The 26,483-nt window shown below is 41.5% G+C and overlaps 1 protein-coding gene across 1 annotated transcript; it reads right to left on the bottom strand.

Annotated features, from left to right (window-relative positions):
- Positions 1-13,659: 13,659 nt before the first annotated feature.
- On the bottom strand, positions 13,660-24,889 carry LOC308076222 (integral membrane protein 2A-like). The gene is made up of 6 exons (XM_080416396.1): positions 24,721-24,889; positions 23,324-23,461; positions 21,320-21,505; positions 19,732-19,842; positions 15,859-16,003; positions 13,660-15,688 (listed from the first exon to the last, which is right to left on the bottom strand). The coding sequence occupies exons 1-6, from the start codon at positions 24,790-24,792 to the stop codon at positions 15,594-15,596; spliced, it is 747 nt and encodes a 248-aa protein (XP_080272522.1). The 5' UTR covers positions 24,793-24,889; the 3' UTR covers positions 13,660-15,593.
- Between the last annotated feature and the right edge of the window lie 1,594 nt (positions 24,890-26,483).

The following is a 26,483-nucleotide window of genomic DNA, read 5'->3' as shown; positions in this document are numbered from 1 at the left end:
GTCAGAAACTCGGTATGGCAAATTATCCTCCTATCCAGTGGTTTTCAAAGTGGGGGTCCTTGAGGGGGTCCCCAACCAAGAAGTAGTTTTAATTATACCATCATGCAATTCATTTCAAATGATGCAACACTTTATGAGTTTCAATACTAATGTGTTTCAATATCACCACTATAGAGTGCTTTGCTTTGATTTAATTTAGTTCAATTTAAAGCTGCAATCCATAACATTTTGTGTGTTACTAAAACATTTTAACCAATATGTATGGTATAGTATAACTGGTTGGTGGTGGTCTCCCTATTCTTCCATTCAGAAAATGGTGTTGGGTAGGACATCTACTGGTTGACAAGAGTTATTGCATGAAACTCTAATGGAAATAACCTAGCTTGACATGTGGCAGGCTATGTTATCGTCAAAGCAAGTGTTTAATGCATTTATGGCACAAACTATTTTTTTAAGGGAAAGGTACAGAAGTAAGTCTTTGTTTACATAGCACCTTTCAAGATAATAAGTTACGTGTTGCTTTACAATAACACAATACAGTATAATAGCCACAGTTTTCAAGTGTGGATGGAGAGGAACCTGGAAAAGCACAAAATAACTAGAAATACTGCATCAATTTTACAGTCTATGGTCCAGACTTGTACAGTAGACTAGCCCATATGTGAATGAAGACTTTGAAGTAATGAATGTGTTTTGTGAGTTCACACTCACAGTGACCTTGACAGTGGACCTGTGACCATCTACTTCCAATCAATCAACCCCGAGTCCAAGTGGACTTTGGGCCAAATGTCATGAAATTCCCTCCTATATCCTGAGATATCCTGAGATACGGGATGGATGGACAGACAAAAAACACAATGCTTCTCTCACCAGCAGAGGCATGAATAGGCAGAGTCACACTTCGCCGCACAGTTGTGTTGCACGTAGAAAATAGCAGACCTACAAGCTCACAACGCATCGAATCCGCACCCCGCTGTGAGCTTGTAGATCTGCTATTTTCGGTGCTCGACACCGCCGGACGACTTAAAAAGACAGGGCAGAGGGCACTTTAGGGAAGAAGAAAGCCTTCTGCATCACACACAAACCACACCCAACTCCCCTCTCCACCACCAACCCCCATCCACATGACATTTTCGTCTCATAAATCATGTATGGTGACCTTTCCATGCCAGAAGTACCTCAATCACAGCAACATTTAACCATAATAGCCATCAATCTTTGAATATGATTGTGCCTGCCAATTTTTCATCACAACTATCATAGCTACTGTAGGTTAGGTTTAGACCTCAGATCATGAGTTGTTGGCATTATGCATTTAACCACTTTCAACAAGTTACCTTCAACCTGGTGTCCCTATATGTTGGGAGCCATATTTATTTTTAAACAAAATTAAAAAATCCAGAAAATAGCATATCTGCAAGCTTGATTGGCTATCTTCACTGAATGTTCTCTTGTTATGACATGCCCCCAGCATCACTCTCAGAGTTACAGACCTGTAAGGGTCCATTTCGTACCCAACTACCAATCATTTAGTTGCCCCCTGGAACCCCCTCAAGGACTCCTAGGGGTCCCCGGACCCCCCTTTGAGAACCACTGCCATAAACTATACAGAATGACCTCAGATTCAGCTAAATCGGTACCTTTAAAACGCCTTTGCTGCAATCCATTACTTTAGGGTATCAAGTGGTTAATGAGGTCATTATGCCAGGCTGGGGAGTGGGGTGGGGGTGGGCGATAAATTCAGCAGGTGAACACCCCACTGGCAACAACCCTCCCCCTCCCCTGCCTGTGCACCCTCCTGCAGTGCTGGGGCAGGCGGGGGGTGACTCATGCGTTTTATCGTCATCTCTAATGAATGACACTCTGCAGGTAGTGACATGCTGGCGAACGTTAATTATCCTCGGCAGAAGAGGCAATTAGATTATTAGCTAAACAGAGCAACCTGGCTGAGCAGCGACGCTCAGCACGCCAGTCCTGCAGCCCTGTTGAGTGACACTATAGTGACACCCCTCTGAAGTCTACAACCACTCAATCAATCCTTATTTACTGTGGCACATTTCATAGAGCAACTCAATGCACTCTAAATGCAGAGGGCCTATGATGTGTGTGTGGCAGTCTACGTGCGCGTGCGTGCGTATATGTGTGCATACGTATGTATGCCGTGGTGTGTGTTTGTGTTGACGGAGGGTACTGTAGGAGGTTTTAGGGCGTCTGGCATTGATGTTGATTGATCTTTTCATTAGAGCAAATACGCCTTTCATCTTACCAAAGGATAGTCCTGAAGGTCAGCCCACCTCTCCAACAGGACTGTCAGGTCTCTTTTAACTCTCTCCAGCTACTGTTCTATCGACCTGCAATGATTCGTGTAAAGTCAGAGGGTTGCAGCAGGGTAATGCATGGATTGTCAGCTCTTCCAGTGACATTTGGGCTCCAGTCACAGTGTATAGATGCTAAAATAGACTAGACTTAAATAACTAGAAAAGTGTGCTTCGCGGAGCACAGGTCTCCTCCGCCAGGCCGGGTTGCCTTGCCAGGGCCCGCAAACTGTGGTCATAGCCACTTGGAATGGGATCTGAAAAATCTAACTGACTCATCTTGATCAGATCACATGACCCCAGAGTGTGTACCGATTTGTATGTGTGTCTGTAGGAGACAAGAGTAGTAGCAAAAAGTGAGGCAGAAAATGTAATCTGGCAGAAACAGTGCCAGATTACATTTTGAAGAGTGCTGGGCTTGCACCGTGACATTAATTAATTAGTATCCCGAGCAGAGAGTGGGAGATAGATAGATAGATCGACCTTTATTGATCACGGGAAACTACGAAAACTTCAATAAAGGAAATTAAAGCTGGTTCAGCTCTGTTTCTCAGTGTCAATCCCGAATCTGACAGCCAATCAGCTCGATTAATGACAGGTGTTATTTCTGCATAGGGATATCTCACCCTGTGGCTATCTGCTTTCCAACTGACGACAAACCACACCACATTTATAATTTATATACACAGAAACATTATAACTTCACAAAAGGGCTTCCCATATACAGTACATACACAGACTATCAATCAATATAAACGGCAAGTGCTTGTCATTTTCTATTGCACTGGGCTTTGTTGACAGTGTTTACACAATAGTGTGAGCTGCATTTATATAAATTTGAGCATGCATCAACATAATATCCACATGAAATGTTTCTGGGTACATGATCTCATCACAAATATCCACGGACAAGAGGAAAGGTATGTCTTATTTATCTGCTTCCACTGCCTGTGTGTAGTAGATACATAAACCTTTATTCATCATCATTCATGTTAAAAGTAGAACTACTTCTTAAACTAGAAAGTTACAGAATGTAATCTTTAAATTGTGTTTGCAACATTGTCTTTGTTATGATGATATATAAAAAAAAAAGTTAAATACAAAAAGAAATAAAACTTTAAATGCGTCTTTTCTTTTGCTTCTTGTCATCTCGCATGTTCCCCAGCATCCTGGGTTTGCTCATTATCACCATCATCTCATCTGCGTTTGACAATGTTGCTCCATTCGTCTCTAAATTCAACCACAAACTCCACTGAAGCCCCCCTTGCAGCAGACCTTAGATGGTGTAAGGGTCAGAAGGAAGACATGATTACCTTTACATTTTTCAGCGCGGTCACTGTGCTCCTTGGCTTTCCTGCCTCTGTTGCTGTCATCTGGGAGCTATTCAAGAGACACAGACATGGAACCCCATTTACACCCCATGACGTCTTCATGTTGAACATCACTCTCATGGACCTCATGATCTTTGTGTCCTTCGTGCCTGGTTCCATCAATTTCTTCATGGAGTTCAGCCTCACATATCAACACTTCAATAATGTTTTGTTTATATTGAACCAGTGCGGACGACCTCTACTCATGGCTTGCAGTTGTCTGGACTGCTACCTGGCTGTGGTTCATCCACTCGTCTACAGGGCAAGGAACAGTCTTATTCCTCGTGTCGTGGCAGCTTCTATTGTCTGGCTCACCTCAATGGCTTTTGGGATTGTCGCACTAATGCTTCATCATGATGTGACCAACGCTGGTCCAGGAGTTTTTTTCTTGGCCGTATGTCATTTCTCTCCCCACTATTGCTTTCTGCGACTTCTCCATCCTGTGGGCACTGAAGAGATCCGAGCCAGGTGGCAGAGACCTTCATCCCCAGAAGAAGAGGGCTCATCAGATCATTGTCAACAGCCTGATCATGACAGTCATGGTCTACCTTCCGCCAGCGATAGTTTTACCTCTGCTGTCACTCACACTTAGAAATATTCTGTCTCCAAGTGTGCTGAGTTGTCAAGTGTCGGCGACAGTGATAGTTATTCCAATTTTAGGCAGTGCAATCATGCCTATCCTCCACCTGGGAAATTTAGGCAAAATAGATTGCTTAAGGCAGTGGTTCTTGAAGTGGGGTCCGGGGACCCCCAGCGGTCCTTGAGGGGGTTCCAGGGGCCACCAGCAAAATTAAATAAATACAAATATCAGATCTGCTATTTTCAAACAATTATTTTTTTTTTGAAGAATTCTGAATATTTCAAAAACACAAATCTTGTGTGGGGGTCCCTGGCATAACATCTTTTCAGATGGGGGTCCGCGGCCAAATACGCATACATATTTGAAAACCACTGATTTCAGGTCATGGCTTGTGAAATGTGTATGAACGATTAATCTGAAATCTTGCAAAATTAAATGAATATACATCAAACTGTACAACATGTTACTAAATAAAACATATTTCAAGGGACAAAAGATGTTCCTCACAGTTAATTTATTTTGTACAACTTAATTGAAACTACTTCAATTAAATTAACAGCAACAAGGGAAATGACTGCATAAGGTTTAGCTCTGTTTCTCAGCATCAGCCCAGACCATCAGTCCATTGTTTCCAGTGTTGAACAAACAAATAGCATTTGTTTTTTCAACATTGATTGAACAAACAAACAACTCTCTGGGTGTCTGCTTTGCATGTCTTCTTTGTTGACAGGCAATACAAATGATTAGTTTCCTATTAGTCAAACCTCAAGTTTCCTATTAGTCAAACCTCGCCTGTGTTTAAATCACGCTGGCACTCAAACTCACTCCTTGGCTTTTGATGATTAAGACTGAGAGTTGCTGTTTCCATTAGGCAGTGTCTAAGTGTTGCACCCTATATGTGTATTTTCTACTCTTGGACAGCACTTTGGTTCAACGCTGTTGTTTTAACTGTGCTCTATAAATAAAGTGGATTGGATTGATGATGCTGTGTATGTTTATAAAACGTATACTTCAGTTTTGTGAATCTGTTTGTCTGAATGATTTGTCTCTCCTCTTCCAGTTGTATTGTTTTAAACATTTATATTATTTATTTAACTTATATCCTGGCTTATTAGAACTCATCTTTCTCTAAGAATATGTAACCCCGTAAAGTATGTGTGGCCTGCTCTCTATGATTGGACAGATCGCTTTAGCGATAGAATACGTAGTTGAGAGAAAGACTCATGAAGAATATGAATTTTAATGTGCAGTATACACGGATGGAACATTGTGTGTTTTTCTTTCCAGTTGTACTATGTTTATGACACTATATTGTTTATTTAACCTGTACTTTATTTGTATTATTATTATTATTATTATTATTATTATTATTATTACTATTATTATTATTATTATTATTATTAGTAGTAGTAACTTGTCGTTACTGTTTTTTCTGTTTGCCTTGGTTGTATGTCAGGACTCAAACATGTCTTTGCTGAGAGTCTGAGCATTAATCCACTACACCAGTGTTTCTCAATCTTTTTTGGGCCAGTGCCTCCATCCAATATCCAGTACCACCCCACACGCCCGATTAAAATGTAAGCTTTATATTTATTGTATATTTTGTTGCTATAATTTAGAAAACATTTAATCGATTTCCAAATATCATATTTTACATTAAACTGGGGATTATTGTGTAATTATTAGCCTACTTCCCAGGTAGAGAAAAAAAGCCTGCTACTATGGAAGTCCATAGGTCCAAAAATTATTTAAAAAAAATCCACAATGAAATAAATAAAAAACACAATAATATAAATAAAGAAATAATTAAATAAATAAATGTTTTTATTTATTGTCTCCGCCGTAGGTGGAGAGTATGTTTTCGCTTCGTCCCGCCGTGTGTGAGCAAACATTGTTAGCCAAGCTAACATTGGTCAAGCTCCACGTGACACGTGTCAATATGTTGACACCAATGCCTTTGATTGGCTAGAGGGACGCATGACGAAATAAAATCCTATAAATAGGTGTGTCACTTCAAAAAGCCGTTTACGTCTTTTGAAGTGAGGTAAGACAGGATCAATCAGTCTTGATTGGAACAGTACCTTCCAGTCCAAATCACCCGTCCGTGCGTGTGTGTGTCCCTCTGAGAACACCTAACATTGGTCAAGCAAAGGCGCAAAAGGCCAAAGCTAAGAAAGCATACTCATCTACAACAGTAACACAGACTATAGAGTTGAATTGATCCCACAACAACAAGGCCGAAGTCTTAATACTGTAACAATTGGCCACCTTGATCAAATACATTATGTAGCACTAGAGAAAACTGACATAGATCAAACACACCAATCAACTGCTGAAACTGTTCAAGACAACAATGAAGATGAAGAAGACAGACAAGTATTTGAACAAACCAGTCAATTACGACCACTCCCATATGACACATTGCTTCAAGAAGAACATTCTTTAGATGCAAACACTACATATTCAGTCGCCCCTGCAGAACACCAAAAACCACGCACATTCTACCAACAGTACCTTGGACGAGTGTCCATGTTCAAGTTCAGTCCTATTATTACTACTATTGTTCAGTGCTGGAGTACTTTGAAATAATAAAGGTCAAACTACAAAAGAAAAACTTGAAAGCACTAAAAGACAAATCTGGGGTAGAACAGTACCATGATGCAGCTTTAAATGCTGACGTATTTCAACTTTACTAACTGAAGGCTAACATACAAAAGAACACTTCAAGAATTCAAAGAGACATCTGCTGAGAGTGTCTGAGTGATGGTGTAGTGGTCTATTGATCAGCCTCCTACAGACATGCCATGTTCAAGTCCCAGTCCTCCTATAGTCTAATGCTGGAGTATTTCAACTTAACTTTACTAACTGAAGGCTAACATACAAAAGAAAAGAATGCTTCAATAGTACTTAGAGACATCTCCTGAGAGAGACTGAGTGATCGTGTAGGCGTCTAATAATCAGACTCTCAACACAGACATTCTATGTTCAAGCCACAGTCCTCCTATTGTTCAATGCTAGAGTATTTCAACTTAACTTAAACTGAAGGCTAACATACAAAAGAACACTTCAAAAGTACTAAGAGATGTTTTCAGAGAGACTGAATGACGGTGTAATGGTTTAATAAGCAGATTCTCAGCACATGAATTCCATGTTCAAATCCCGGTCCTCCTATAGTTCATTGCTTTTCAACTTTACCTAACTGAAGGCTAATACAAATGAACTGAACATTTCTAAATATATATATACTTTTAGTAAAGTGCATGAGCCAAGTGCCTTTAATTATTTTTGGGGAATGACCCATCATGTTCATGTCAATGTGCCTTGAATTATTTTGGGGGAATGACCCATCACGTTCATGGAATGGTAATGTACAATATTTCTTATGTCTGGGTAGCTCAGTCGGAAGAGCTCTTGTCTGAACAACAAGGTCATGCGATCGAATCCTGGAAAAATTAAATGGCAAATGAGCATGTTAGCAATCTGGCTCCCTGGGTTCTAGTGCTGTAACAGGGATAGACTCCTGTGTTCTTGGCTGTTGCTGACAAAAAGCCCACTTGTAAAGTGCATGAGCGAAATGCCTTTAATTAATTTTGGGGAAATGACCCATCACGTTCACGCAATGTCAATGTATGAAATTTAGTGTGCTTGGGTAGCGCAGTTGGAAGAGCTCTTGACTTCAAACCACAAGGTCATGGGGTCGAAACCTAGCACAGGAAACTCATCATCTGAGCAATATGGCTTCTCTGGGGCTTTTTTTCTCATTTAAATGGCCATTGCCATTGACAATGCATTGGGCGCTTAAAGTTAAATATTTAAAAAACTACAAATTATTTCAAAGTAAAAGTCTCAAGCATGCATGTCCACAGTAAGGTGGAATTTTTAAATTGTGAATCAAGTTTATAGGTTAAAGTATGAAGGAACAGCGAAGGTTCAGATGTAAGTTTTAAAAGTTAAATATAAAAAGAAATACGAAACATTTCAAAGTAAAAAGTTCAAGCATGTGTGTCCACAGTAAGCTGAATTGTAAAAAGTGTGAATGGAGTTTCTAGGTGAAAGTGTTTTTTTGAGGTGCCAAAATCTTCCATTGACCTCCATTATAATTTGTCAAGGCACGATGTCAAGGCACTCTGAACTCTGGTTCTGGTCTTGCTGGTTTGTCAGTATAGTTGGTCAGCTGGTCACCCAGTCAGGCTAAACTGGATTATGCTGGTCAAGCTGGTCGGCCAGCTGGCTGGCTGGAATGACCAGCAAAGCCAAGCTGGGAAGCTGGTCAGTCCAAAAGAACACTTCAAAGCACTAGAAGACGACTTCTATACTGTACATTAAATATGTGTGATGGTGTAACTCTCAGCACTGGGTTTCCATGTTCAAGCCCCAGACCTACTGTAGTTGATTATGAAATTGCTGTGAATTTGTTAACATAAAAAAACTACGTCATTGACTGAGTAATGGTGTAGTAATACTCAGTTTTTCAGTAGAGAGTTTCCATTGTCACGTTTTGCAGCTAAACTACAAAAGAACAACTCAAGAGAATTCAAAGACAAATGCAGGGTTGAGCAGGAATGTTACATAATGATGCTTTAAATGCTGGAGTATTTCAACTTTACTAACTGAAGGCTAACACAAAATAACGCTTCAACAGGACGAAGAGACATGATGTGAGTGGCTGAGAGATGGTGTAGTGGTCTAAAGATCAGACTCTCCGCATTGAGATTCCATGTTCAAATCCCAGCCCTTCTTTGGTTCATTGCTTTTCAACTTTACTAACTGAAGGCTTACATATAAACACTTCAAAAGTACTAAGACACATCTGCTGGGAGTCAGTGAGAGATGGTGTAGTGGTCTAAAGATCAGTCTCCCAGCGCAGAGATTCCATGTTCAAATCCCAGTCCTTCTATGGTTCATTGCTTTTCAACTTTACTAACTGAAGGCTAACACAAAAGAACGCTTCAAGAGTACAAAGAGACATAGGATGGGAGTGGCTGAGAGATGGTGTAGCGGTCTAAAGATCAGGCTCTCAGCACCGATATTCCATGTTCAAATCCCAGCCCTTCTATGGTTCATTGCTTTTCAACTTTACAAACTGAAGGCTGACATATAAAAGAACACTTCAACAGTACCAAGAGACATCTACTGTGAGTCAGTGAGAGATGGTGTAGTGAGATAGTGATCAGACTCTCAGCCCAGAGGTTCCATGTTCAAAGCCCAGTCATCCCATTCTTCAAAGTTGTATTACTTTGACATTTTCAAGGCCAAAATATGAAAAAAGAGAGTCAAATGCACAAAGAGACCTGTGAAGGGAGTAGCTGAGAGAAGGTGTGGTGGTCTAAAGTTCGGATTCTCAGCACAGAGGTTCCATGTTCAAATCCCAATCGTCCCATACTTCAAAGTTGTAGTACTTTGAAATTTTCAAGGTCAAAATACAAAAAAGCAAGTCATAGCCACGAAGAGACATGTGAAGGGAGTAGCTGAGAGATGGCGTGGTGGTCTAAAGGTCGGGCTCTCAGCATAGAGGTTCCATGTTCAAATCCCAGTAGTCCAATACTTCAAAGTTGTAGTACTTTGACATTTTCAAGGCCAAAATACAAAAAAGCAAGTCAAAACAACGAAGATACATGTGAAGGGAGTGGCTGAGAGATGGTGTGGTGGTCTAAAGGTTAGACTCTCAGCATAGAGGTTCCATGTTCAAATCCTAGTCATCCATTCCTCAATGTTGTAGTACTTTGAAATTTTCAAGGCCGAAACACAAAAAAGCAAGTCAAAAGCACGAAGAGACGCCTGCTGAGGGCCCAAAGGTGTGTTGGCGCAGTGGTGTGGTGCGCTTGATTGGTTGCCTCTGCTACAGACAGTTGGCAGGTTCAAGTCCCATGCCATCAACGTACTGGAGGACCATCGGGGGGACTGCGTCCCTCCCCTGTTTCCTGATAGTTAAAGGTGGGGGGTTATGTCTGAAAGAACTCTGCCCAGCTGAGGTTTTACAGAAAGACACCTACACTCATTCAGTACATTGATGTGTCTTATGTGTCCCACCACCAGATGGTGCTGTTTGCAAATCAGCAACCACCGCTGAGTCCCTCAGAGACACAGAGGCAGAACCACATGATCACAAAAGAAGACACCACATTGACCTCATTCAGCTGCCCATATATATGGAATGGACGATCGTGGTGAAATTCCATTACTTTTCAAAAGTGAGTGTAAACACTCGAAAATCACTGGCAATGTTGCAACTAGGTAATGTGTTTTTTCACTGCTGAGGCGCGTGTGATGTCCTGATGTCCAGATGCCAGGGTAGTGGGTGGTTAGCAAAACTTGAAATGTCTCCCTGTAAAACCTTAGCTGGGCAGAGTTCTTTCAGACATAACCCCCCACCTTTAACTATCAGGAAACAGGGGAGGGACGCTGTCCCCCCGATGGTCCTCCAGTACGTTGATGGCATGGGACTTGAACCTGCCAACTGTCTGTAGCAGAGGCAACCGATCAAGCGCACCACACCACTGCGCCAACGCACCTTTGGGCCCTCAGCAGGCGTCTCCTCGTCGTTTTGACTTGCTTTTTTGTGTTTCGGCCTTGAAAATGTCAAAGTACTACAACATTGAAGTATGGGACAACTGGGATTTGAGCATGGAACCTCTGTGCTGCGAGTCTAACCTTTAGACCACTACACCATCTCTCAGCCACTCCCATCACGTGTCTCTTTGTGATTTTGACTTGCCTTTTTGTATTTTGGTCTTGAAAATGTCAAATTACTACAACTTTGAAGTATGGGATGACTGGGATTCGAACATGGGTTCTCTGTGCTGAGAGACCGACCTTCAGACCACCACACCATCTCTCAGCCAGCACCTTCACATGTCTCTTTGTGTTTTTGAAATGTCAAAGTATTACAACATTGAAGTATGGGACCACTGGGATTTGAATATGGAACCTCTGTGCTGAGAGTCTGTTCACTATCCCACTACACCATCTCTCAATGACTCTAGGCAGATGTCTCTTAGTACTGTTGGAGTGTTATTATATGTCAGCCTTCAGTCAGTTAGTAAAGGTGAAAAGCAATGAACCATAGAAGGACTGGGATTTGAACATGGCATCTCCATGCTGAGAGTCTGATCTTTAGACCACTACACCATCTCTTAGCTCACAGCACTGCTGCCCAAGCTCACATCCCAGATTGTATCACCCGGAGGGCGCTACCAAGCCACGCCCTGGAAATCCTCAAGTCAAACACCAAATACCTTGATAGGAGCTTTCTCCACTCTGCTATAACAACATGGAACAGCCTTCCCCCTGCGGTTGAGACATTACATCAAGTAGTGTTCATGCCTTTAAGAAGAGGCTGAACAAACACCTCCTCAGTATGTGACTGTAATCCCATGAGGCTCGAGGACATTTAATCATCAAACATTCAGTTTTTATATACCCTTGACTGAGTAGCTGCAGATCAGTGATAGGTTCTTTGAATGTTATTCATAAAGCCTGCATCTGCCCAAGCTTAATATAAAATAAGTTAATAAAGATGAAATACTGCAGCATTGAACTATATAAGGCTGGGATTTGAACATGGAATCTCTGTCCAGAACACTGTATTAGACCACTACACCATCACCCAGCCACTCTCATCAAATGTCTCTTAATACTGTTGAAGTGTTCTTTTGTATCTGAGGCATCAGTTAGTAAAGTTAAGTTGAAATACTCTATCATTAAACTATAGGAGGACTGGGTTTTGATCAGTCCTCCTATAGCTCTTTTGAGTCGGAGCATTAGCCCACGACACCCTCATTCAGTTACTCTCAGTAAAATATCTCTTAGTAGGCTACTGTTGAAGTGTTCTTTGTCTGTTAGCCTTCAGTTAGTTAAATTGAAATACTCCTGATCTGAACTGTAGCATTTGAAGATGGAATCTCCATGCAGAGATTCTGACTATTAGCCCTTGCACTGCACCACACTACACCATCTCTCAGTGTCTCTTAGCACTGTTAAAGTGTTCTTTTGTATAGTGTTCAGTTAGTAAAGTTGAAATACTCCAGCATTTAAAGATGCTTTATGAATCTTTCCTTCTCTGCCCCAGGTTGGTCTTTCAGTGCTTTTGAGTTCTTCTTTTGTTGTTTACCTGTAAGTATTCTTGCATTTGGTTCACCTATGGAGGGCCTGGGACTTTAACGTGGAAGCTCAGTGCTGAGAGGTTGAGCATCAGTCCACTACACCATCACATCTATGATGTGTAAAAATGATATCATGTTACCATGGTAACATGGTCAAATTATAACACGTTACCATGATGGCTCTGTGACCGAGAGTTGTCACAGGTCACATCTAGATGCGAACAATGCGTTGCATCATGACAAGTTGTTGGCTTGAAGATTTGTTCTTTTTGGCAAGCAATACAGTAATACGATGGACACTACACAACAACAGCATCACTCAATAAATGTCACCTAGCAGATATGAAGTATTAATTTGTACGTTAGCCTCAAAACGTAACTGGGTCAGTGAAAAAATAACAAATACAAAAATCAGTATGTGATTTCCAACATGGCCCCATTCAAAATAGCATAATAATACTACTGCCAAATCACCTTTTTGTATGTCCGAACTCCGAAGTGAAATCCTACTGCTTAGTAGATACTAAATAGTAGGCTAAAAATAGCCTACTGTGTAGTATGTAGTACGTTAGTATGTGGTTTCAGACACACCCATGTCCATGCCCTAAAAATGTCAAATTATGAACATTTTAAAGAGAGATACTGATGCTAGTGTAGCCCCCACAGTCATAGTAGCCAGAACCGGCGTGCAAAAGACCTCCCAATCGGGCTCAGTCCTATTGGCATGACTGGTAACACGTCGGACTGGCGAGTGGGAGCCTCGGGTTCAATCCCAGCTCACTGCACTTCACTACAATCTGGCGTAGTCGGCAGGACGAGGAGCGTAATATCCTTGCGTGAGGAACATGAGGCACGTCGTGTACGGTGGTCCGCGGCGTGAAGTGCGAAGCGCGAGGACGCGCTCCAAAGATCAGGGGGGTGATTGTAGCCCCCAGTCATAGTAGCCAGAACCGGCGTGCAAAAGACCTGCCAATCGGGCTCAGCCCTATTGGCATGACTGGTAACACGTCGGACTGGCGAGTGGGAGCCTCGGGTTCAATCCCAGCTCACTGCACTTCACTACACTAGCATGCCTCTCTTGCTATGATTTCCTGTCACATGGTCTTCTTACGCAATACACAAAATGGCTCCTTGAATGGTGGTTACACCTTACACCATGTTGACAATTCAGTTAGTAACTTGACCGACATTATTCCCCAAATTAATTATTATATTCAGAGCTTTGGCAGAGGTCACAGATAGGGCTATATAGTATTACTTTTGTGGGAATTGCATAGAATAGGAAAAAAATATCAAAGCAACATTTTATATGTGGGTAAAGAAATGCATCTTTAATTCAACAACAAACAAGTACAAAGTGAAATTCATTTTGACAGTTCAACAAACATGGTTTTCCTAGACTCTCATGGAAACATCGCAGCACCCTCTATTGCTCTGTTAAAAAAAACTGAAACAAAAACACATTTCTTTTAATAGTAAAGCACACAATTTCCTTCTTCCAGTGCAGTCTGAGTGGTCTATTAAGTACAGTTCCACCGCAACTGTCTCTAATGTTTATCAATGAAATGGGACGACATATTCCTAGTCTTTCACGATAGCTTCTACAGTTTGAGCTGTATGAGCTCCCAAGAATCAAGGAGAATTCCAATCCTATACAATTGACTGATATGGTTGTAAAACCTGACTTTAATAAACAAACACAACATTTTGTACATTTCTTGTACATTTCATGTACATAACATGACATTTTCTGTCAGAAATCCTGTCCAATGTAATGAGGATGTCACCAGGTTGCACTTGAATTCAGTTTTCCGTTCACACACTTAAAAACAAATATTGTAACTTATAATTTCAGAAAGAATGCTTTGCAGAACGACAAAACAAAACAAAAATTCGGACAGTATTCCCCTCTAACTTTGTCGTCAGCAACCCTTTTATTTCATCCGGACAATGAGGTTTCAACACAAACACTAAACACTAGTCCTGTTACAACACCATGTATGTTACATCACACAGCAGGGGCCTCTGGGAACAGCAGGGCATTCTGGGGGTGCGACGAAGCATAAATTAGGCTTGCGCCTGAGACCCAGGCCAGCGCTCTTGTCACTTCTTTTACCATTAATCAAAGGAAAATGACTCCTGTATTTCTAAGAATGTTATACCTTTCCAGGGAAATCCATCTATCGGTTCTTCTGTAACAAAACTGTATCTGCTGGTCTGTGTTCTGCCATGTCAGGGTGCGATAAAGTGATAAAACAGTAAAACTAATTTTAATAATAACAATAATAACAACAACAATAATAATAATAATAATAATAGCAACTTTCAACATCGGTAAGCAGGGAGGAACAGCAGGCTGTGACACACAGGCAAGAATCAATATGAATAAAAACCGAACACTCGTCGGGGGATTCTGCAGAAACAATTAACACGTTGTTCAATTGGAGGTGACACGGCTTTGTATTACAGTAACGAGAACAGAATCCAATTGTAGGTAGTTATACTGTACTGCAACAACAACGAAAAACAATCAACAAAGGGGAAATCTTTAAAGCTTTTTAGTTAGCAGGATGGGATGAGGGATTGCTAAGAACTGGCAGAGATCTATGTGAGTTAGCAGGGGCTTCGCAACCTGAAGAGGTTTACATGAGACTATAGATTATAGAGTTAAATTCACTCTTTACTGGGAGCAAATGAAGGAGAAGCAAATCGTTGCTGTCGGGCAGAAACCTTGTTTGTCCAAGGCCGTTACTTTTCAGGAAATGGGAAAAAGAACCTGTGTTCCAATGGATCCAATGACGTTATTAATAGTCACAAGCTCTCGTTAATATTTGTCATTGGTTAAGTATTTATAAAACGGACTTAACCACTTTCAAAATAACTAAAAAGATCTGAGATCTGTTGGCGAAAATAGGCAATCTACAGGCTTCCACTGTGTCGCGATGCAACCCATTGTGGGCTTACTTAATGCCGAGTAGGGCAATCATTTACGACAAAACACAACAAATGGAAATATGGAAACACAAGGTTTCTGCCCCGACAGCAACAAAGTTTAGCTATAATGTACAAAAAATCCCTAAGCTACCAACAAGAGTTGAAAGACAGCCTTCTCGTCCCCCGCTCTCCCTCTCTCACACACCCCTTCCTCCCTCTCTCGCTCCATCCCCCTGCTTCCTCCAACTCTCCCCATGTCAGTGGGAACATCAGCCTGTCATCCGCCTTCCCATCAGGCCTTGCATATCCTGGTCTCTGTCACAAACTTGTTCTCAAAGTGATGGATGGTGAAGCACTCCTCTGCTGAGCGCTTCTGGATCCCGCCACCTGAACACACACACACACACACAAACACACACACACACACACACACACACACACACACACGCAAACGCACACGCACACAATTCTATATTTAAAATAAATGTATACTGTGATATACATTGATATTAAAATATGCATAATATAGAACAATTTTAGACATTCAGTATGTGGACCTGGGAGGTCGCAGCGGCGTTGCATGCGGTACGTCTCTTTGCCGTAGCAGAGCCGGTGGATGTAGACGCCCAGAGGCTTGAGGTCTTCGATGCGTTCGGTGACCACCAGGTCCTCCTGGACCAGGTAGCTGCGGTACGAACCAGACTGCATGGAGGGAGAGAAGGAGCACAGAGATGACAGCATGGTTACACATCATTCAGTCCATCTGGGAGTCCTGGATGCATCAACTGTAAAGCGTCGTTTTGGAGTCATTGGCCGTCTGCGGAATACAAGGCACGGTGCAGAAAACAAGCATAATGACGAGAATTGTTGTAATTCTTATCCCGGTCACGGTCAGACGGGTGCAACGTGCATGCATGTGCTGTATTGTGTGTGTTGATATAGTCTAGGAGAAGGTGGATTCTAAAGCAGATGGCGCTGATTTAAAATAGAATGGAGACCGGCAGGCTTTTCAGCACCAGTCATAACATCGTCAGTTTTGATTGACAGCGACGGGCATAATGGAGCGATTTCTGTGTGTGTGTGTGTGTGTGTGTGAGAGAGAGAGAGAGAGAAACAGAGTGAGATAGAGAGACAGAGTGAGTGAGTGAGTGAATGAGAGAGACTGTGTGTGTGTGTGTGTGTGTGTGTGTGTGTGTGTGTGTGTGTGTGTGTGTGTGTGTGTGTGTGTGTGTGTGTGTGTGTGTGTGTGTGTGTGTGGGTGGATTGTTCTCCGCGGATCCTGGGGGGACTACTCAAGGCCTGTATATTTGCAGTATGACAAATAGTGAAAATATTAGTAAAATTAAATTATTTTAGATTTTAGAAAAATGTTTTGAAATGTTTTTTTCTTTTTTTTTAAATGTGCATATAACAACAGGCCCAAAATAGGGAAATCAGGTTGAAAGTGGTTAAAGATTGTATGTTTATTGGTGCATTGGTGCAAATAAAGCATTTCATGCTATATTTTAGATAGGAGAGTTTAGAGAGAGACAGGAAACAAAGGGCAGAGAGAGGAGAGACAGGAAACAAAGGGCAGAGAGAGGAGAGACATTGCAAGACAAGAGAGGAGTCAGATTTGAACGTGGAACCTCACGGCTCACAAGGAGCACATACAGTAGTCTCTGCACTGGCTGAGCCACCAGACACCCAGAGACTCCTTATTCTTAAACCTCATGTAGACCTGCAGTGCCCCCTGCAGTTGTTGTCAGTCCAATGCAACAAAACATAGTTTTTCTGTGATGGGATTGGCCTGTTGTTAACCCCACTGATGTCCCCTCTCCCACCCAACATGCTGTCATTGATCTTATAGATCGGCTCTTTTTGCCATTTTCAAAAATTGTTTAACACTTTTGGGTTCTGGGTATGATGATAACATGCCCAAAGTAGGGATACCAGGTTTAAAGTAGTCAAGCCAGAAATTAAACAAGTGTGGAATAAATTGATCAGTGAGGGGTAGTTTAATCAGACCCTGCATGTTAGTAAAGGTTAGCACTCTCTCAGGGGCCCCGTTTTGGCTCAACCACAGGGTGTGCCTCTCATGTGGCTGCAATATTCTGCATTTAGGTCTGACTTGAGACCTATCTCACGTGTCATGTCTGTCTCTGTACTATCCTTCCTGTCTCTCTAAACCTGGTTTTCAGGAACACTTATTTTTCAACAAGGAGCTTTACTAGATGTAGAATATATCCCAGGCTTTCGAGTGCCTGTATACTTATTGTGATTATTATTATGTGTGTATTTACTGCTTATTTAGGATGATACCAGAGTGATAGGCCGAGTTATAATGGCAGGGATAAATACATGCTAAAGTAGGGGTTAATACTGATGAAAATAGAGGGTAACAGGAGGTTATTATTGTTGTGAATATTATACAATGCTCTTTCCTCTACCTAACTTTTCTTTACCTAACTCCTCGTATGCAGTTTCACATCACATCACTGACATAATAAAAGTAATTGGCTTTCTTTATGTTAGGGGTGCAACCTGTCCTGGATGGAAGTGCTGAGGTGCAGTGCGTCTTAACCTTATTTCCTGTCCCCTTGTCACCCTAACGTTTCTTGGTAAAACGCTAGCCTAGAACTGTTTACATGTTTGCAGAAATGACAGTTATCTACAGAATACATCTACCAGCCTTCCTGTAAATCGGGGAGGCTATAGCGCCCCGTGCGGGAGGCCATTTGCACCCGTGGTGAGAAGCCTGCCGATGTTGCTCAACATCAGGTCTCTGTGAACCACAGCACATCCTCCCATCAGCACATCTGTCTGACAATCCAGGATGTGGCAAAAGGACCCCGCCGATGTCTTTGCTTATCTCATCTGATGAACTTTTGCACTTCACTCACTTACACATATAGGCATAATGTATTTGTGTAATAGCTACGCCCATACAAGACCGCCTCGTGGGCTGTCCAACACTAATTCTGTCAATGTATATATGTGACTGCTTGTCTTTCAATAAATTAGAACATGTTGACTTGGACGCTTGTTTGAGACTCAATGTGTTCCCGATCGATCGCTCTTCTTCTATGCTGCTATAACTGAGACATCACCTTGTATTTTCCTATGAACTTCTCTCATCCACATCATCTGACCAGACTTTGAATGACCTAGTGAATAAAATCATTACAATTAGATAGTGGTTTAAAGTCGGTGCTGGACCGTGGTGTCTTGTGGGAAATTGATGTTACTTCCGGTGCCACATGGCGTCCCATGGGGGAATCATGTGACATCCGGTGGGACGTCGATATGCTTTGTTTACCTTAGAGACGTGGGTACGGTAGCGGTTTTATCTGCATGTAAAAAGTAGTGTACTGATGACTGAATGGTTCGTATGTGTACTGCTATATTTTCCAAGGGTTATCCAGTACATTTGTTATTATTCTCCGGGTGTTATGATGTGAAACGCTTCCGGGTCGGAGCGAGCACTTCCGGTTCCGACCGGAAGCTTTATAAACGCCGGAAGCCAGAGGGTGCATTAGATTCGATCGGCTGAGCACGACAATGACTGCCAGTGAGTGGAGAGAACTTGATTACACAACGATTAATGGTTATGTATGCTGACATGTTTATAGTTTGTGTGTAGATTCATGTCAGTAATATTGTCGTTGTTGTTTGTGTGTTTATTATTTCCTTAGTAGTCTCGTACTGATCATGTAGTCTGATACTGACCCTGTTAGTAGCTTGCTGTGGCTACTGACCTAGAAGTGTTAATGTTTGTATTGTGTGTTTAGTATAATAAAATCCATGAAAGACACTGGTCTGAGTAATATTCTACTCTTAACTCTTGTGCTCAATCCCTACACATGTATTGATTGCATATAGTGTGATTGGTATATAAATGTGAAATAGCCGAAAGCCTATTACGAGGGGTTACATTGCTTGTGTGACTGGCTAGATAAATCGTTCACTAGAGTCTGTTGCTTTTTTAAGTACCTGGTAGGATTGTAAACCAGCAGGACCCAGTGATCCCCTAGACCAGGTCCAGGAGCAGATTTAGGAACCTCTGCTATAATGTGCTGTCTAGTGGAGTAGAAATAAGGTAATAGATAGTAAAAGACTGCTGTCGAAACGTCACTAATTCTTTTTTGCACCTATTAAAAGTTTTTGAAATGATCTGTGTACTTTAGCTTTTTCCTTTTTGAAATAAAAAGTAATGTTTGAAACAAGGTAGATCAAATATAAATAGATCAAAATGAATGACCAGAGAGGGGAAATAAAAGACAGAGGCATGGAAATTCCCTCGATCCTGTGTATTGACACAACTTGTGATTTCGCTCTATAATAATAAAAGAAATGGAATTGAATTGTATGCAGGTACAGAGAAGGCTGTTTAATGTAGGGTTTAACAGGTAGTACGGTGAGGATATTTCATGTAAACAGGGCAGTCCTACCATGAGTTCCATGAATAGGTCCATGAGGTCTTGGGGAGGCAGAACCACAGAGGTGTTCAGAGGAATCACAAAGCAGGTCCTCAGGGTCAGGTCCAGGTAGGCGGTCAGCTTCTACTCAGACGTGCGCAGACGCAGACACGCACACGCACACGCACACGCACACGCACACACACACACACACACACACACACACACACACACACACACAAGTTCAAGTGATGAAGAAACACACTTGAAGCACTGCCATAAAATATTTTATAAGGATTTATTTTAAAATGTCATTTAAAAGTGTATGACTCAAAGTAGTCCTTTAAACCAAATTCCATCCTTATGTGTAAGGTCCCATTTGCTATGAGATGTATCTGTTTTGCTTTTGTTTATGTGGGGGGGGTTTAATTGTCAATGTCAATTGTAATGGAATGATCGATTGATTGGCGGGCCGTGACACTCGTGGATAAGATACACGGAAGTTGCCGGCCCACGGGGGAAGAGACAGAGAGAGACAAACAGCCATGGAGTCCGCGTGTGACCTGGGAATGTTTGATTGAATAATCTTGTCTAAATGCTATTCGGTGGAATATAGCCAAGGGCAGGCCACCAATACTTGCCGTTGAAAGGAGTGTGCCCGGATCTAATAACTGTCATTATTTAATTAAATTCAGTCAGATAAAGAACATCTTCTGAGCTTAACATAATGTTTATAATGTGAAAGCCAATTCATTGCATGCTACGTTTTTGAAACATATCTATTTTATCTTAAGGAAGATCATATTCAACCCGTGATTTTCTTTAGTAATTGTTGATAGCAATATCTGACCGTTACACACTTACTGCATGAGTGGTACGTTGTGAATATATTTGATGTACATGTGCACATGGGTATCCATAAATAAATAAATACAAATAACAAATGTTGTTATGTATGCATCCTGCATATTTAACGTATTAAAATCTGAAACGAAGCAGCATGTTTCTGAACTGTCCACAGCCCACTTCTTGTCACAGAGCGAGTAGATGGAAATGATGCCATCTTAAAATGAACATGTGTGAGGACCAATTACATTACATGAAGATAAGGTTGAAAATGGATGAATCGATTATGCTTACTGTCATGTGTAGTCATCCCCCAAAGGCCCACATGAATAAAGTGTAATTTTCTCCTATTTGTATAGTAGAGTATGTTGATACAACATAACCGGGGTGGTTGTATTTTGACATTTAGATTGTGTCAATTAAAGGTCATGTCTCACAGGATCTGACACAAATTTTGACCTGATCGACAAGATTCAATTCATCCCCTGAGCAAGCAGGCAGGCTCCATTAGCTCAATGGTAAAAATGTCAGCACTTGCGCAGGAAACCGGGTTCAAATCCGGGGTAGAAAAGGAAAGTTACAGCTTTAACCGTTTTGTCAAAAAGCACAAATTGTATTCGGGACCCATTGAAATGACTGTGGGGCCCACTACACAACCTAACAATCACACACAGCACCAGTTATGACACGTGTGTGTGTGTGTGTGTGTGTGTGTGTGTGTGTGTGTGTGTGTGTGTGTGTGTGTGTGTGTACTAGTGTGATTTAACTTGCTCACCCTGTGGAAGTCATGCAGGATGTAGGCGGGGTCTCCAGGTCTGAAGCGTGGAGGCGGGACGCTGATGACGGCCATGTTGTCAGAGATCTCCACCTCCTCCTCCACCTGGGGCAGGTAGTACGGCTGGCCCTCTCCGCCGACCCCTGCCGACACGTCACTGAACTGCATCGCACCGTGGTACATCCTCTGCACACACACACACACACACACACACACACACACAAACAGTGGTGTAAAGTAACTAAGTACTGTACATTTACTCAAGTACTGTACTTAAGTACAATTTTGAGATGCTTTTACTTTACTGGAGTATTTCCAATTGTCTATACTTTTACTTCTACTCCACTATATCTCAGAGGCAAATATCGTACTTTTACTCCACTACAATTATTTGAAAACTTTAGTTACTAGTTACTTTGCAGATATACATAATTACATTATAAAACATACATTAACCACTTTAGCCCTATTTTATACCGAGGTTATTTGAAAATAGACGATCTACAAGCTCACAACGCGTCGCATCGCGACGCGTCGTTTATCGTAAATTAATGCTCTTCTTGATCATACTGCAGCGTCACACAATGTCTCGAATTGACCGGTCAAAAGTGTCAATTTCACAGGGGAAATTCAATCGTCTTTCCCTTTCCCCGGTTTCCTTTTTCTTTTTCTTTTTATTTAATGATGATTTCCTTTTTCGCTTGCTTTTGCCATTGTTTATATTGCACCTGCATCTTCCAACCGGTGGAATAGTGAAATGCCCACTTTGGTTCCCAGTTCAGGGCAAGAAAAAACGAGTATTCTTTTGGTTCCAGTTCCGAACCAACTTTTAGGGTTCTGAACCAATTCATTTTCAGTGGAAACACTCTGAACAGGTTCACAATTAGGCGGGAAACAATTACAGAACCGGTTCAACCCTGGTGGAAAAGGGGCCAGAGTGTGTGTTTGTTTGCTCCTCATTGTCAGCACCATTATCATGAATCCTGGTTATTATGTTCTAAGCGGCTGCTATGTACACATACAAGGGAATGTACATTGCAAAGCTCAAGTGAATTGGTGATTTATTGGATAAGGGCTCCATCTTCTGTTGAATTCTATAAACATTCCCGTGTTTCATCTGACATGTTCAAACTGTTTAAGAATTGCCTGTGATATCTTTTCAAATGTTAGGTCTGGTTGTCATAGACAAGGTCAATAGAGTCACCATTTTGGATGTGGGGTGTACTTTTGACTATAGTCTGGCAGAAACATTCAAGGTTTCAAAGCACCAACTCCTGAAAGATGTGCTCTTACAGCTTGGGTACGAGTGTGAGGTAATGTCCACAGACTGGTTTTGAACTAAGGGTCTGACAGGAATGCCCAACTAAAAAGCAAAGGCACTGACAACAAGATTACAGATGTTTTATTTTATGCATTCCAGTTTGTATCTTTAACCACTTGAAACCCAGCATGCCATTGCCTATTCTGGGGGGGGGGGGGGGGGGGACATTCGCCAAAGAGTACGTGACACGTTGTGAGCTTGTAGATCGACTATTACTATCGCGAAGAGATTTGGTGTAGATGGAAAAAGGCGGTCCAGGCAAGTATACAGTTGTAACTCAGGTCCGTTTTACTGACAATAGAGGGTTTAAGTGGTTAATACTGTATAGCATTGATTCTCAACTTTTTAATATAATAATTGATATGCAGTATGCCACGGACCTCCATGTGATACCATTTTCTATCTCTAGGACCCCAATCTACACTGTAGAATCCTCAGTGTAAATTTAACTCAGACACGTAATGGTCCATTTTGACCCCTGGTGGTCCCCAGACCCCACATTGAAAACTATTTCTGCATCGCATAATGTGTCTATGTGCGGGTGTGTATGTGTGCGTGTGACAGTGTGTGTAATGTATGTAAAAAATCTAATAAAAATAATAAACATATTGGGGGGAAAAGTTTCACTATGAATGAAAAGTGTGGTGCAAATGTAAAGTATATTGTATTGTATGTTATAATACCTTCGGAGCGAAGTAGCGATACAGACATGCTCCTCCAACGATCACCCCGCTGAGAATGAAGGCAATGCCCAGTAGAGTCAACAGACAGCGGCCTGTAGAGCCCTCACTGCTCTCCTGAACAGAACCCACCTCTGGATCCTAAACACACACACACACACACACACACACACACACACCCACACACCCACACACCCACACACCCACACACACACACACACACACACACACACAAATATAATCGACTGACCAGAAGCAAGTATCATTATTTACAATTACCCTCGGATCAAGACTATCATAGATGCATTTTGTGACTTTTACTTTCGTATCTACGAAACGAAAGTAAAAGTCAGACTCAATCAAATACATCCATGATAGTCTTAATCCAAAGCTAATTTACAATGTGAGTGTTTATAGGCTAGTGTCCTACTAATATGTAGATACAGCGGTGTAATATCTATGTTGCTTCTAACTCCTAGACAGATGTTGGAAGCCAGAAGATGGGCAGTCCCAGTGGGCTGCTGTGTGCCGCATCAGGTGCAATCTGTCATTGTGTGTGTGTGCAACTGCAAGATTGCGGCGAATCAATAAAATAAGACCCTGCAAACCTGCAGTATGCACTATATGCAGAGGATAACACACTCAATGACACATAGACATGGATTGAAGGACTGGCGGAGGGTTTGATGACAGACGTGGCCCACGGTGCCACGGTCACTGTCTCCTGATCTGCGACCTGGTGAAGGCCTGGACAGCCGTCAAACATAAACACACACACGCGCACACACACACCGTATTTACAATTAGCCTTGGATCAAGAATATAGATGTATTTTATCGAGTCTTACTTTTACTTTCGTATCTATGATATAGAAACGAAAGTAAAAGTCAGACTCGATGAAATACATCCATGATAGTCTTGATCCAAGGCTAATTTACCATGTGAGTGTATATAGGCCACTGTCCTACTAGTATGTAGATACAGCGGTGTAATATGTGGCTTCTAACTCCTAGCCAGATGTTTAAAAGATGGGCGGTCCAAGTGTGCCGCATCAGGTGCAATCTGTCATCGTGTGCAACTGCAAGATTGCGACAAATCAATAAAATAAGACCCTGCAAACCTGCAGTATGCACTACTATGCAGAGGATAACACACTCCATGACACATAGACTGATAGACATGGATTGAAGGACTGGCGGAGGTTTGCGCCCCACGGTCACTGTCTCCTGATGATGATCTGCGACCTGATGATGATGAAGGCCTGGACAGCCGTCAAACATAAACACATACACATGCACACACACACACACACACACACACACACACACACACACACACACACACACACACACACACACGGACACTCTTCACCACCAGACTAAACACCATAGGTTCCTCACCTTATCCGAGGCTGCTGCTTCTTTCTCCAGCGCCTTCTGCGCCAGAGCGGAGTTGAACGCAATCTTCACCATGTTGTTGCAGCGGGACCGACGACAGACAGCGGGAGTTTCTTATGTAAAAATCAGAGGAGATTATCTGTACGGAGCCGCTACAGGCTCTGGTGATACGCCGTAATGTGTGACCTATATAATAGTGTTGCTACCTCTAGAGGTCGTCGTTTGGCAAATTCCTGTTTCAACTTTGAATTTCATAGGCGTTATAAGTAACAGGGTTGATGGCAGCCAGCCATCATCGACCTGAAACGATTTGGTTGTCGTTTGAGGCTGTTTATTATTGAATTATTGCAGTCTTATTTTAATATCTTCTGAGTTCTGACATAAAATGTAGTCTACTGGTATTATTCATAAAGCATGTATCAAACAAAGTTACAAAGTGCATAACAAAAACGATGAAACAAAACCAGCAACAGAATAAAACACAATAACATTCATAAAATATAGAGTTCAGTGAGAAATAAAAACATGAAGGGAATAAGACAATAACATTTAAAATCTAAACAATGTTAACGACTATTCTATTCTTTAACATTAATCTGATGCAATGCTGGACTGGACTGGACATACATTTGCATGCCTATAATTCAGTTCAGTTCAGTTCAGTTCGATATCATCATGTCATATCATCAGTGGTGGAAAGTAACTAAGTACATTTACGTAAGTGCAGTATTTCCAATTTTCTGTACTTTTACTTTTACCGCTCTACTTCATCTCAGAGGCAAATATTGCACTTTTACATCACTACAATTATTTGAACACGTTTAGTTACTAGTTACTTTGTAGATTTAGATTCTTATTACAAAACATACATTAACCACATTCAGCCCTATTCATTTCGACCATTTGAAAATAGACGATCTGCAAGCTCACAATGGGCCACGATGCGACCTATTGTGAGCTTGTAGATCAGCTATTTTCAAAAGATTCTTAATACATTTTATACATTTGAAATGGGACCTGCATAATGAGTAATTTCTACATTACCGTATTATATTTTGAATTCCGGACTTTTACTTGTAACAGAGTATTTCTACAGTGCAATATTGATACTTTTGCTTTAGTAAAAAATGTCAGTACTTTTGTCAGTACTTTTTCCACCACTGTGTCTAAGTATTCAATATTTAAAGGACCCTTAAGCGCCGAGCCACAGTGACCTCTAGAGTCACGGTATTCGGTGGGTCACGAATTTAGATGTAACACCAAGTTCCTCTCAACAGCTCCGCTCTGTGACGCATTTTACAACCACGGCTTTATGTAGCGCTTCCGGTGACTTTGCTGGGGATTAACATGACATCCAGCAAATAAATGATATCTCGGTTACATTGGATGTATAGACTTTGTCTCTAATTTTGCATTACATTAATCTAAATCTCGAAATTGTCATGAGACGGACTGCCGAAAGATAATGAATGAAATCACAGATCATAACAGCAAGGTTAAGTTTGTGTTGTTTTCTGTGGCTTTGGTTCCATCTGGTGGGGCAGAGTGGAAACGTTTTCTCAATTTTAACCGATAATAATGGAAAATAGGGATAAATCATAATACTTTAATTTACTACACAACATGGATCTCTATTTAATAAGGCTTAGGCCTATACAGTTTTGGTACACTACTATTTAAAATTATGGCTCTATATATTAGACTGTGTCTGAAGTGTGACTACTAGACATTACTCAGGATCTTACTTTAATTTGCATCTCATGGTA

This window comes from Gymnoscopelus braueri (genome assembly GCF_963280865.1).
Source record: "Gymnoscopelus braueri genome assembly, chromosome: 20".
Taxonomy (NCBI): Eukaryota; Metazoa; Chordata; class Actinopteri; order Myctophiformes; family Myctophidae; genus Gymnoscopelus; species Gymnoscopelus braueri.
Note: the sequence above shows the minus strand (reverse complement) of the source record. Positions and strands in the feature narration are given on the sequence as shown.

Bases quoted from the DNA above. Each gene is read 5' to 3' on its own strand.
- LOC308076222 (XM_080416396.1), bottom strand. From the start codon at position 24,792: ATGGTGAAGATTGCGTTCAACTCCGCTCTGGCGCAGAAGGCGCTGGAG. The intron at 19,843-21,319 runs GTGAGCAAGTTA...ACGTCTGAGTAG, and splicing joins TCCTGCATGACTTCCACAGG to AAGCTGACCGCCTACCTGGA. The intron at 16,004-19,731 runs GTAGGACTGCCC...CCCTCCATGCAG, and splicing joins ACCTATTCATGGAACTCATG to TCTGGTTCGTACCGCAGCTA.